Source organism: Labeo rohita, chromosome 8, assembly GCF_022985175.1.
Source record: "Labeo rohita strain BAU-BD-2019 chromosome 8, IGBB_LRoh.1.0, whole genome shotgun sequence".
Taxonomy (NCBI): Eukaryota; Metazoa; Chordata; class Actinopteri; order Cypriniformes; family Cyprinidae; genus Labeo; species Labeo rohita.
The window spans coordinates 30,517,795-30,531,934 of record NC_066876.1 but is presented as its reverse complement, the minus strand read 5'-3'; the positions used below and the strand labels follow the sequence as shown (position 1 = coordinate 30,531,934).

The 14,140-nt window shown below is 39.3% G+C and overlaps 1 protein-coding gene across 1 annotated transcript; it reads left to right on the top strand.

Annotated features, from left to right (window-relative positions):
- The first annotated feature begins 813 nt into the window (after nucleotides 1–813).
- Nucleotides 814–12,371, top strand: LOC127169126 (protein fem-1 homolog C). Its single transcript, XM_051116280.1, has 3 exons — nucleotides 814–1,289; nucleotides 3,703–4,273; nucleotides 9,444–12,371. The coding sequence occupies exons 2-3, from the start codon at nucleotides 3,730–3,732 to the stop codon at nucleotides 10,751–10,753; spliced, it is 1,854 nt and encodes a 617-aa protein (XP_050972237.1). The 5' UTR covers nucleotides 814–1,289; nucleotides 3,703–3,729; the 3' UTR covers nucleotides 10,754–12,371.
- The last annotated feature ends 1,769 nt before the right edge of the window (nucleotides 12,372–14,140 follow it).

Genomic DNA, 14,140 nt, shown 5'->3' with positions numbered 1-14,140 from the left:
CCACATTCATTTTTATTTACCATGAAAGCAAGTGTTTTCTTTGTACAGTTCCCATGTTTGCATGAAAAATAAAGCAAAAACACACAATCGGTGAAGCATAACAAAAAGGTTTTCAATTTTAAAGTACTTCACTGGCATGATTGTGTGTACAAGTAGTACACTAAAAAATAAATATACAATATGTGACCCTGCAGCACAAAACCAATCATAAGTAGCACGGGTATATTTGTAGCAATAGCCAAAAATACATTGTATGGGTCAAAATTATCGATTTTTCTTTTATGCCAAAATCATTAGGATATTAAGTAAAGATCATGTTTTTAAATGAAAATATTTTGTACATTTCCTACCATAAATATATCGAAACTTGATTTTTGATTAGTAATATACATTGCTAAGAACTTAATTTGGTCAACTTTAAAGGTGATTTTCTTTGCAGCCTCAGATACCAGATTTTTAAATAGTTGTATCTCGGCCAAATATTTTCATATCCTATTTATTTATTCCGCTTATTTATTCAGTTTTCAGGTGATGTATAAATGTCAATTTCATAAAATTGACCCTTATGACGGTCCGGGGTCACATATTACAGTAATCTCCCATCAATGCCGTTCTCTCTGGCCTCTAGCGGGCGCTGTTAGCAAACACGAATATTGCAGTGATCGGGCAAATCTGAGGGAAGATTATTTAACGCCTCGTTCATTTCTGTGAATCACTGAGGCTCACTGAGGTGTAAAACACCGGGCTGTTTCATGAATTCACGAGAACCGTCCTGTTCGCTCCTCACACACCCGCGTTATTAAAAGCACTCGCGTTCGGTCTCGCGTCGTGACTCTTCGTTTACCTTTAAATGGAAAACGTTTGGACGAGACCGTGATTGGACCGCTTGGCTGTCAATCACCCACAATGGGGCGGAACTTTCGGGCCGCTGTTACAGACTGGAAAAATCAGCAGTAGAGCAACACTCGTCGTGTTGAAAGACAGAACCGAGACGTCGAGCAGAAATGGACCTAATAGCAGAATAATGCTGATTTCGTGAGGCTCCGGCAGGAGATCGTGCCACAGCGATCGTGTGTGTTTAATGAGGAGGATCTCGCTCGATGTTACAGGAAGCGGGGGAGGGAAGAGCCGCAGCGACGCTCTATTTTTATCGTTTTGTATTATTTGAACTCGGCATGAGCTAAAGTACCTTCACAGTCCGTGTGCCTGACAACACTGTCCTGTCGTTCAACACGAATAAACGGCCGTTAACGGATATCATCGAGACCGCGAAGGATCCAGCGCGAGCGGTGAGTGCGGCCTCCGGGCTGACGCGATCATTAAACGACAGAAAACGACACGCTAATGAATCATATGACGGGTTTGTCTGTGACTTGACAGAATACGCGAGCAGTCTGCTTAAACTCTGTAGTTTGAGGTTGAAATCTACCGTGAAACACCTGTAATCCTTACTCTAAATGAGCCGGAGTGGATGTCAACAGAGCCTCGAATAGTGAATACTACACTGATAATAATGACCCTCTGGAGCACTTGATAGTGGCTGGCCAAATATTTGTGTGTATATAATGACTCTAAACTCTAGAATTTATCGTCATTACAGTGATTATGTATAAAGCTGTGATAGCTTCATGTCTGTCATCACGTGATTTAGCCATACACTCCAGCCAATATTTCATATCCATTTATGACTTACACTGCCGCTCAGAAGTTCGGGATCAGTAAGATTTTTAATGATTTTTAAAGACGTTTCTTATGCTCATCATAGCTGTTCATTTGACCAAAAATACACAGAAAATGTAATATTGTGAAATATTATTATGATGTAAAACAATATTTCTCTATATTAATATACATTAAAATTATATCTGTAATGTGTCACATGATCCTTAAAATCATTCTAATGTGCTGATTTAGTATCAAGTTTTGCTACTTAAATATAATTTTTTAAAACCTTTTTTGGATCTTTTTTTCAGGGTTTTTTGATCAATAAAAGGTTAAAAAGAACAGCGTTTTTTTTTTTTTTTAAAAAAAACCTTTTAAAAAGGTTTTCTAGCAATATACACTACTGTACAAACGTTTGGGGTCAGTAAATTTTTATTCTTTCCTTTTTTGAAAGAAATAAATACTTTCATTCGCCAAGGATGTGTTAAATTAATAAAGAGTGATAGCGTAGATTTATATTGTTAGAAAAGATTATATTTTGAATAAATGCTGTTCTTTTTAACTTGCTGAAAAAAAGAATCACACAACTGTTTCCAACATTGATAATTCTAATAATAAATCAGCATATTAGAATGATTACTGAAGGATCGTGTGACACTTAAGACTGGAATAACAGCTGATGAAAATTCAGCTTTGCATCACAGGAATAAATTATATTTTAAAGTGTATTAAAAACAACAACAACATTGTTTTATATTGTAATAACATTTTGCAATTTAACTGATTTTTTTCTGTGTTTTTGATTAAATAAATGCAGCTTTGATGAGCATAAGAGACTTCTTTAAAAAAGTCGTACTGATCCCAAACTTTTGAGTGGTAGTGTATATACTAGTAGTGTAGAAATACACTGGATTAACATGCTAAATATTACAGAAGTGTCACTCGTATGAGTTCCACTTGCATAAACATAGTCACTATGTTAAATCTGGTTAGACTAACTAGCAGATAGTCTAGTGAAAATCAGTCTTACTTTTCAGATTCAAATTAGACCAGTCTGCCTTTTTATGTAACTGACTTTACCAGTCTTGCAGAAAAAAATTAGATGACTAACTTTTAGGACTAGTCTAATCAGTTTATGTAACCGGGCATTGGTTTGATGGCTTACTTACCTTACCTGACACATAAAGACCTTTAAGGAACAGTTCAAGATTAATTGTCATCATTTACTCACCCTTATATGTGACTTTCTTTCTTCAGTGAACACAAATGCTCATAATGCCGTAACAGTAATGACTTGTGGAGTATATTCCAAGATCTTGAACTCATACGACAGCTTCATGTGAGGAACGGCTCCAAATGCAAGCTGGAAATTTGCTTGAGCTCTTCTTAGTTTGTTGTACAAGTCTTAAATGTTAAGATATTCCTCAAAGCAAAGCTCTTTTTGAGTGAACCCAGTCATATGGGTTTGAAAAGACATAAGGGAAGCTTTTACAAAAACACTTTAATGTAATAACAAACTAAGGTTTTGCCTGTGCTCTTTCCATTTACAATTACAGTCGTCCACTGCATGAATAATCACGATCCAAACAAGGATGCATCATGAGCTGTTTTTGATTTAAATTAGATTGTATAATTTCATAATTTGAAGCGAAAACAGAATGGCTTGAACTTAGTGAAATTTTACTACATAAATCATATCTGAGCAAAGCAAATATCAGTCAGGTTGAATGAGATGTAGATTCACTCTCTGACAGCAGGTGGTGCTTATGAAACAGCGGCGCTTTATGCATTATATGAAGGTAAGATGAAAAGAAAATATCACCTGCACTTTTCTGAGGACAGCCAGTTCCATAAGAGATACATTCATATAAACCCCCAACTGTATCGCAATTTGTTTAACATCTCAATCAACTTGATTTGTCACACATTTTTATTGATTTTCACCTAGTTCGGGCTGCATCGTTACATCCCTATAATTTAAACTAGTATTGAAAGCATGAGCATGTTGTACGTGTCTGATTTTGTTGTTTTTGTCTGTAGGACGGAGCCGCAGGGCAACCCTATGCCATGGATTTAAAAACTGCTGTTTGCAACGCCGCCCGAGACGGCAAACTCAGACTCCTCCAGAAACTCTTAGAGAATAAGAGCGATCACGACGTCATGAAACTCATGGCAGAGAAAACCAACGGAGCGACGCCGCTACTAATGGCCGCCCGGTATGGGCACCTGGAGCTGGTGGAGTACCTGATCGAGTGCTGCTGCGCGCCTGTTGAGGTCGGAGGCTCGGTGAACTTCGACGGGGAAATCATTGAGGGAGCGCCGCCGCTGTGGGCCGCGTCGGCGGCAGGACATCTGAAAGTCGTGCAGTCTTTGCTGGGACACGGTGCCTCTGTGAACAATACGACTCTTACAAACTCTACCCCGCTGAGAGCCGCTTGCTTCGACGGACATTTGGATATTGTCAAATACCTGGTGGAGCACAAAGCGGATCTGGAAGTGGCCAACAGGCACGGACACACCTGCCTCATGATATCCTGTTATAAAGGACACAGGGAGATCGCGCAGTACCTGCTGGAGAAAGGAGCTGACGTCAACCGGAAAAGTGTGAAAGGTGAGGACTGGAGATGCTCATGTTGTATTTATATTGCCTGTGGAAGGCGTAGTAGCATGGAATGTTCGGTCCGAGGACTATGATAGGCTGTCCTACCTGCCTGTCAACCTATGTATTCGCATACCTCCACACCAGAGGTCGCGTTAACCGGAAATTCTCCGTCACTGATGGAATTTTTTTATCAGTGACGGAAAAATCTGGATCCAGAACAAAAACTGAACTATCATGAGTGTTTTCCTATGTGTTTGATTACGCACAGGCGAGTACATAGAAGCTACAGCGATCTATTACGCCACATTAAAGAGTGCAAAAACGGTATTTATTGCTTGAATTTCCTAATGAAATTGACAGGATTTGAAATCTGAGACTTTGTTTTATATCAAAAGTAACACAAAGCCTAGCCTATTGCTATTGCTTGCTCCACACACCCTGTTCATCAAAACATGATCTGTCATTACGCTATTGCAGACTAAGCGAGAATAGAAGGCGTTATTATTGTAATATTATATGCGCTTTGTACTGTAATGTTTTCTCAGCAGTGAATGAGACATGAGCTAATCTGACAGCGTTGACTGCATCTGTCTTCGTGTCGCTGGTTAGGGCGATTATTTTGGTAATCGATAGTGCTGTCAAATGATTAATCACATTCAAAAAGTTTTTGTTTACATAATAAATGTGTGTATACTCTGTATATTATGTATAAATACACATACATACAGTATATATTTTGAAAGTATGTATGTGTTTACATGTATATTAGGGCTGCACGATTAATCGAATGCGTTTATGAGGCGCGCTTGGTCAGTAAAGCCTGTACTTTGATTAGTAGTAAAGCTCCATCAGGTGCGTTCAGCTGGAGCGGCAATTAATACACAGAGCCGTAAATCACTGACAAGCTACGCCAAATCGCGCTCATAATCGCAGATGAATCGCATTCGATTATGAGCGCGATTTGGCGTAGCTTGTCCGTGATTAACGGCTCTGTGTATTAATTGCCGCTACAGCTGAACGCACGTGATGGAGCTTTACTACTAATCAAAGTACCGGCTTTACTGACTAAGCGCGCCTCATAAACTCATTCGATTAATCGTGCAGCCCTAATGTATATTATATTCATATGATTGATATTATATATAAATAGTTTTAACATATAGACGTAACATTTTTCTTAAATGCATGCATGCATGCATGCATGTGTATTTATATATACATAATAAATACACACAGTACACACACATATGTAAACAAAAACTTTTATTTTGGATGCGATTAATCACAATTAATCATTTGACAACACTAGTAATCGAGTAATCTGTCGATTTAATCGAGTAATTGGATACAAATAGACCTAAGTGAACAATAGCCTTTAAAATGACTTAAAATACATACATAATAGCAAAGAGGCAATAATAATTAGTTAAAAATAAAGTATCAAAAGCAAGTAGTCGTATGGTTTCATTGAACAAAACTGTTAAAATACAAAATGCATTATAAACAATAGAGCTAATGTACATTTATGCATTATTTCAAATGCCTTCAGAAGGCACCTGACGATTGTTTTTACACTTTACTGCAAGATCTAATCCTTGTTTAATATTGACTCAACAACATTTCATTCAAATGTCCACCTAATCTTTACTATATGGCCATTTCTTTATGATAGACAAGCTACAGCACTGTGTAAACTCAGAGTGAGGGTTTAAACTGTTATTTTGAAATCTGTTATTTTGTGTTTGCTTAGATTTATAAATTATTTACCTTACAAATCTGATGAAATGGTGCACATTATTTATTTATTTATTTTTAAATGTGCATTTTTGGATGTCGCGTCATAATATACTGGATGGAATATGCATAAAAAGCTCAACTGAGCTGGATAATTGTTTTATCTGATACAAAAACATGTGCAATATGAGCAACATATGATGGAAACACAATCACTGAATAAATTCCTCAATGCACAATAGTGTTGGGCGATTTGCTTAATTTTCATATCGTCCTATGGTCAGCCTGTGAGTTCATCGATACATATTATCGTGCTAATACGTCCCCTACCCCACACCTAACCCTAAACCTACCGATACTAGGCTGTAGTAATCTGGCGGGGGGTCAGAATTTGGCATAACACTGGTACCATAGGTGAATACAATAGTTGCATCACTGTATAATGAATAAATCTCTTATCTCTTACCACGTCTGCGGTGCGAAGGGGGGCCGTTCCCCCCAAAATGAGTTACTTTCCCCTCCTTGCTGAACATGATCGATTTCAAACTAAAATTGGAAAAAATGCATAAGAAAGCGATTGCAAGGTTTTCACAAGCATCAGCAACTGCACGCAATCACAATTGCATGCTTCCCCACCCAGAAACACCCCCTCCCGCTCACCGTGATTTGTGCCCCCTGTAGAAATTTAAATGCCACCCGATGGAGGTGTCCTGGCACCGGCTCTGCGACGCGGTCAATCTTGTCAATGCTTGTGTTAATACCAACCACTTCCCGGCAATTTTCTGAAGCGCCCCAGAAGCTGATTTCTGCACTGCATCGCTAAAGTTAGTCTATTTTTGATGGATAATAATAATAATCGTGTTTCTATCGTCAAAGGCGTCAGCAACAGGCGATATCTCTGACTATCATCGATGCACGATACTATCGTCTATCGGCACAACCCTAATGCACAAAAGTCATGTGATTGTGCGATGGGACAGCATAACTAGACTAACCAGTGGGCCGATTGCATTGAAGTGTTGTGTTGGTTATTCTGTAATGCCTGAACCAAAGTCTGATTTGCATGGTGGGTGGGATCTTATGCTTTCAAAGATAGCTGTCTATTGCTAGCCTACCCTACATTTTGGGCTATTCCAAAATAATACACTGGATGGAAACGACAAGATGCAAATGAATGTTAAAAAATGCACATTAAAACTTATGCTGCACATTAAAACTTAAAACTGGATACATTTTTACTTTATCCAATACCAAAACATATTCATAAATTATGATGGAAACATAGTCACTGAGTAAGTTCTTCAGTCTGCATCCAAAAATTCATGTACGTGATGGGACAGTATAACTGGACTAACCAGCAGGCCGATTGCATTGCACAGCATATGAAGTGTTGTTTTGGTCATTCTGAAATGCCTAAGCCAAAGTCTGTCATCAAAGTGGTATAATGATCTCCCAGAACTGTTTTCATGACTGAGATCCCAAACAGCAGCCATTTATAATGCAAGTAATTTATTATCTATGAAAAAGACACACTGTGGCTTCTCCTACTGCAGCAAATTGCCTTTTTCTTAGTGATATTTGGCATCTGTTTATTGTAAGTTATGCTTCTGTTCTCTTCGTCTTGCCCGGATGGAAATGGTGCTTTACCCGCAAATGTTTTGTGAGATATTCCAAGTTAAATTTGCAACTTTGGATAGAAACATAGCAACAATCAATTGGGAAATTTATGAATGTTGGCAATTCTATGTTGTGTTGTCCAAATTAGGGACAAAAGTTGTGAACAAAAGTCATCTTTATTTCTATTATGTCGAAGCAGCTTCACAGAGACCAACAGGAAAATAAAGGAATCACTGATGGTCAGATTGTGCTGTAAAGCAGCTCTAAGAGACAAGAGTGTAATCATTCAGATCAGAGTAGGTCAGTGTTGCTTCAGTTCAGATTAATAGCAGTGTGGATTTCATAGAATTTTAAAGCGAGTTCAGCTCTAATTAGTTCTACAATTAGAAGGCAGCTTGTTGTTATTCAGCTTTAGTCAGTGAAATGTTGATTTGATGTTGTGAGATGTGATTCAGCTCCTCAGAAGACAATAGCTCATGTGAGACGTGTCATTTTTTGCATCAGCAATCAGAATTGTGAAAACAATGAGCGTTTCAGATTCTGAACGAGTGTTTGGTTCTGCTGGTACTGCACGTATGTGACCCTAGACCACAAAAACAGTCATAAGGATAATTTTGTTTAAAATTGAGATTTATATAATATCTGAAAGCTGAATAAATTAATTATGAATTTCAGTTGCATCTTCTAATCAATAATCAAAAAATCTGGTCAGAAATTAGCCTTCCCATTACGAGGTGATATTTGACTCCTTAATATGATTTACAGGGTAATTTTGTTTTTACCTTTGTAATGGTATTTTTTTGTGTCAGATTTTTAACAAATTAATTAAAACAACAGAATAAGAACAAATAGAATAAGAATAAATTACCAATCAAATGAAATCAGTATTAATAAAATTAATTTGTACTACAGAGGTGGAACAGAAGAACACAAAAGTGTCTTGTAGGTTTATTTTCGTATGTTTAATGAGGCTTAGAGGTGGCATGAGTGCAATCAAATTCATAAATTTATTTTGAGATTGTTTTAAATGCAACATTTTGAATACAGAAATATTAAATAATTTAAACAACTGAAAAGATACTTTAAAAATGAAATTAAATCTGCCAATAGGTGGTGGCAAGTCACTGATTTAATTACTGAATCATTCATTCATTTGATTCATTCGAACGACTGATTCATTTAGGTATAATGCAAGTGACTGTCTTTTTAAATGGGAAATTGAGTCATTGACTCACTAGATTCGTTACAAAAAGGCACGTTCATTCATAAACAAAACGCCGCTGTTTGAATGGAGATGCGCATTTTTGACGATGAAATAGAGCAATCAAGCAATAGTGTTATAGTCAGACAATATTACCTTCTTGTTTATTTAATTGTTGTATTAAATCAATATCTCATTTACAAACTCCCTTAAAAATCATTCAAAGCTGTCACTCCTTTTGGTTCATCGCAATCTCAGAAAGTTCTATTATAATCAACAAAGCTCTCTTCACTGCACGATCAATCTCTTATTTATACTCTCTCTACACTTTGTTTATGAAAGGATTGGTGAGATATGTCTGTGATTCATTACTCAGCGCTGCAAAAACACACAGAAACCTTTGAAGCTCCTCTCAGCAAAAGTGAATATGAATTTGATCTTTACTTAATATCCTAATGATTTTTGGCTCTTGCTACAAATATACCCGTGGTACCAACACTGGTTTTGTGGTCCAGGGTGACATATAAATATATCTTAGTGCAGCTTCTGTTACAGTATAGTAAGTTTTGTCTTTCTGTCATATTCATCAACGCATCTCTGACGGCTCCCTGTCTCTGTGTCTTAAAGGTAACACGGCTTTACACGACTGTGCCGAATCCGGTAGCTTGGAGATCATGAAGATGCTCCTGAAGTACGGCGCCACCATGGAGAAGGACGGCTACGGAATGACGCCACTGCTCTCAGCCAGCGTGACGGGCCACACCAACATTGTGGATTTCCTCACGCAGCACCCTCAGACGGGCCGAACGGAGCGGATCAACGCGCTGGAGCTGCTGGGGGCCACGTTCGTGGACAAAAAGAGAGACCTGCTGGGAGCTCTGAAGTACTGGAAGCGAGCCATGGACTTGCGGCACGGCGACCCAAACCACGTGCTCTTGAAAGAAGAGCCCAAGCAGCTGGTGATGGCGTACGACTACACCAAGGAGGTGAACACGTTCGAGGAGCTCGACAGCCTGATCGCCGACCCCGACGACATGCGCATGCAGGCGCTGCTGATCCGCGAGCGCATCCTGGGCCCGTCGCACCCCGACACGTCCTACTACATACGCTACCGGGGGGCTGTTTACGCTGACTCGGGCAACTTCGAGCGCTGCATCAAGCTGTGGAAGTACGCGCTGGACATGCAGCAGAGCAACCTGGATGCGCTCAGCCCCATGACGGCCAGCAGCCTGCTCTCCTTCGCAGAGCTCTTCTCCTTCATGCTGCAGGACCGCGCCAAAGGCCTGCTCGGCACCTCCGTGTCCTTCGAGGAGCTGATGGAGATCCTCAGCAAGAGCGTGCTGGAGATCGAGCGTGCTGTCAAGCAGCCGCGGCCTGGCCCCGATCCGGCCCAGCTCAGCAAGGTGCTCTCCATCATCCTGCACCTCATATGCCTGCTGGAGAAGGTGCCGTGCACCGTAGAGCAGGACCACTTCAAGAAGGAGACCATCTACAAGTTTCTCAAGCTGCAGCCTTGCGGCAAGAACGGCTTCAGTCCGTTGCACCTTGCCGTCGACAGGAACACCACCTGCGTTGGCCGCTACCCCGTCTGCAAGTTCCCCTCCTTCCAGGTGGCGTCCATCCTGCTGGAGTGCGGTGCCGACGTTAACTGCCGCGACGAGGACGACAACAGCCCGCTGCATGTGGCCGCGTCCAACAACCACCCCGACATCATGAACTTGCTGATCTCCTGCGGCACGCACTTCGACAGCACCAACTCCTTCAAGCAGACAGCCTGCGACCTGCTGGACCAGAAGGAGATGGCCAAGAATCTGATCCAGCCCATCAATCACACCACGCTGCAGTGTCTGGCGGCACGCGCCATCGTCAAACACGGCCTGACGTACCGCGGGAACATCCCTGAGAGGCTGGAGGCGTTCGTGCTGCTGCACAGATAGTGACAGAGTCAGAGTCCTGCCATCTTTGCTCGGACCCCCGTCGCGTCTGTTCTCTGTTTCCTCTGCCGCAGGTTCGTATCTGCTTCGCTCTCACTATGCAAAGATGGTAGGACCCACCGGATGTTAGTTCGGTTCTCTCGAGCGGACTGGAATGCTGTCATTTCTCCCCTCCAGCGTAACGAGCATTATGACATGCTTGAAGGATTGCTCCACTTCCAGAAAAAAGATTTCCTGATAGTTTACCCACCCACATGTCATCCTAGATGTTTGTGTCTTTCTCTCTTCCGTTGCAAAGAAATTAAGTTTTTTGAGGAAAACATTCCAGGATTTTTCTCCACATAGTGGACTTTAGTGTTACTCAGTGGATTGAAAGTTAAAAATGCAGTTTCAAAGGGCTCTAAATGATCCCAGCAGAGGAATACTGAAACGATCAGTTGTTTTCTGAAAAAAATACAAATTTATACACTTTTTAACCTCAGTGCTCGTGTTGTCTAGCTATGTGATGCACTCGTGCGCTCTGTGTATTCCGGTTCATTACAGTTAGGGTATGTCAGAAAACTCCCATCTCATTTTCTCCTCCAACTTTAAAATCGTCCTACATCGCTACAGAAGTACCGACCCAGTGTTTACAAAGTGAACGTGCAAAGATGATCAAACACCTTTTACAAAAAAAGGTAAAACGGTGATGTAGGACTATTTTGACGTCGGAGGAGAAACTGTTTTGATCTGGAGTACACAGAGTTTGCATGTGCATCTCACAAGACGAGCTTATATATATATATATATATATATATATATATATATATATATCCTCGACTGGGATCATGTAGAGCTCTTTGAAGCTGCTTTGAAACTGTATTTTTAACTTTCAATCCATTAAGCACTATATGAAGAAAAAAACTGGCATGTGTTTTCCTCAAAAAACTTGGTTTCTTTGCGACTGAAGAATGAAAGACATGAACCTTTTGGATGACGTGAGTGAATAAATTATCAGGATTTTTTTATTCTGGAAGTGGAGTAATCCTTTAATGTTTGCAGATACCATAAGTGCTTTTATTCTTCCTATGCACAGGCTGTAATATCGGGACTGTTCTGTGTTACTGGATTGTGCCACGTGTTCATGCGAATGCCTGTTTTTTTTTTTTTTTTTTTTTTTTTTTTTTTTTGTTTTTTTTTGTTACTTTATGTTAATCTTTTCTTCACTGTCTTCTAATCTGATCGTGAGCTGGTGAAATCGCCCGTTTGAGTAAATGCGGCTCTATTGAATGTTTAATCTTTGATCCCGGACGAGCTGTAAAAACCAAACCTCCTGATTGTTATTGCACAGCATGTGCTCACGGTTTACCATCAGACATACAAACTGGTGCAGCTCTGCTTGAAGTCTGAATTCATGTGATGATTCTGTGTAGTTTAAGTTCAGCTTTGGCTACATTTTGTGCGGTTTGAACTCAAGGGCTTTCGATTCTTTTACAGGCACAATACACTAGTAAATGAAACAAATGTACAGTCAAAAGGACTTGCACTTTATTGCAGTGAAATTTGATATTCATATTACGATAGCATAAAGCTTGTTGATGTCCATAGAGCATAATTGACAATAAACCTCTGTTGCACTTGAGCCGTTGTCCGTGTGTTTTTACCTGCGATAGATTCAGTGGCTCCAAGAAGCATTCAGTCACGTGACAAACCAAACAAAATTTTGTAAATTTCCTAGTGTAAATATAGAAAACGTAATATGCATTGCTAAGAACTTCGTTATTTGGTGATTTATTTTATTTTTATTTTTTTTCAAATAGTTGTGTCTCTGTCAAATATTGTCCTATCCTAACAAACCATATATCAATGGAAAGATTGTTTATTCAGCTTTCACATGATGTATAAAATGTCACATTTCAAAATCTACCGTGACTCTCTGTGATAGAAGTGTTGGAAGTGAGATTTAAATAGTCTGGCCAATTTTCTCAGAGGTCATTTAGTGCTGATTTAACAATGAATGAATCATTTCATGTCAACATCCGCAGTGTTTTTGAATGGAAATACCAGTAAAATCACATCTAATGAGCTAAAACTAATTCAGGTACAAATGAGTATAATGAGTTTTGATAGTTCATGTATTGTGAATGTTTTTGCAGTCTCTGTATGTGACGGTGATGGGAAGTGTTTTATAAAATGGTTTTGGCTCGGAGTGTTTTGAGATGACTCATAGAGGGTGTGATCGACAGGACAGGTCGTTCTTCAACATGTTCATGTTCGTTTATTTCCTTGTTGGACTGTCTGCAGTCTTTTGTTTTCTTAAGCCAACACTTTCAAGCCTCCTTACAGTCAAGATATATTTAACTCCATTTATTTCCCAGTACATGTTACTGTAAATTATTCATCTCTCATTTGTGTATTTATTTTTAATCATCTTTAATCAGAATGTCATAACTTGCTCTTCCTGATGTGTCATCATTCAGAACCACCCTCATTCTGATGTTCACAAGCCAATCAAGATGAAATCACATCTGCCTTACATTTTCGTTTTCTAGTTTGATAGCCGCTTAGCTGGAAAATACATCACAATAGAGTAGCGGAAGTGACTGGAAACTTAAAAAAGCATTATTTATGTTAGCATAGTGTTTAAATCATGGTAAATGTGCACAATACTTGCTAACCCTGACCCTATGTATACAAGCAGACCCTAAACATGGTTATTATCATGACTCAGGTGTGTTTGTGTCTCGATTGCTCCTGAAATCTGTGGTGTTTGTTTGTGTTTTTGCATCAATTAAACATTGTCACATTGAGCAACCAGACAATCATCAGGTGTTTAAAACAGCAGTTGATACACATCAGTGCTGTCAAATGATTAATCGCGAATAATCACATCCAAAATAAGTTTTTGTTTATATTGTGTATATTTATTACGTATATATAAACACACATACATGCAAGTATATATTCAAGAAAAATGACAGCACTAATACACACGTAATATCTGTCATTTGCTCACTCGCACATTGTTCCAAACCTGTGATTTCTAGAAAAATCCTGGCCATTTTATTAATGTCGTGTAAGTTAAAATTTCAGCATGGATTCATAATCTTACAGGAACTGGTATTTCTACAGGGAATCTGTGCAGCACACGGCATAAATAGTGTTTTATGCATGTTTTTTTTTTTTTTTTTTTTTAAATAAATCTGAAAACATTTGTGCGTATGTGACCCTGGAGCACCCTGAAAAATTGTCTTAATTATTTAATTCTTTTATTGCCAGCGTGCTCTTTCATTATAATGATCGGCTTGTTTTCCCACACTTTTCTTTCTGTGTTTTCTTTCGGGAGCCGACATGTGACACTTAGCCTACTTTTGAGGTGTCTTTAAATAACCTTGAATAATGTCCCGCTCA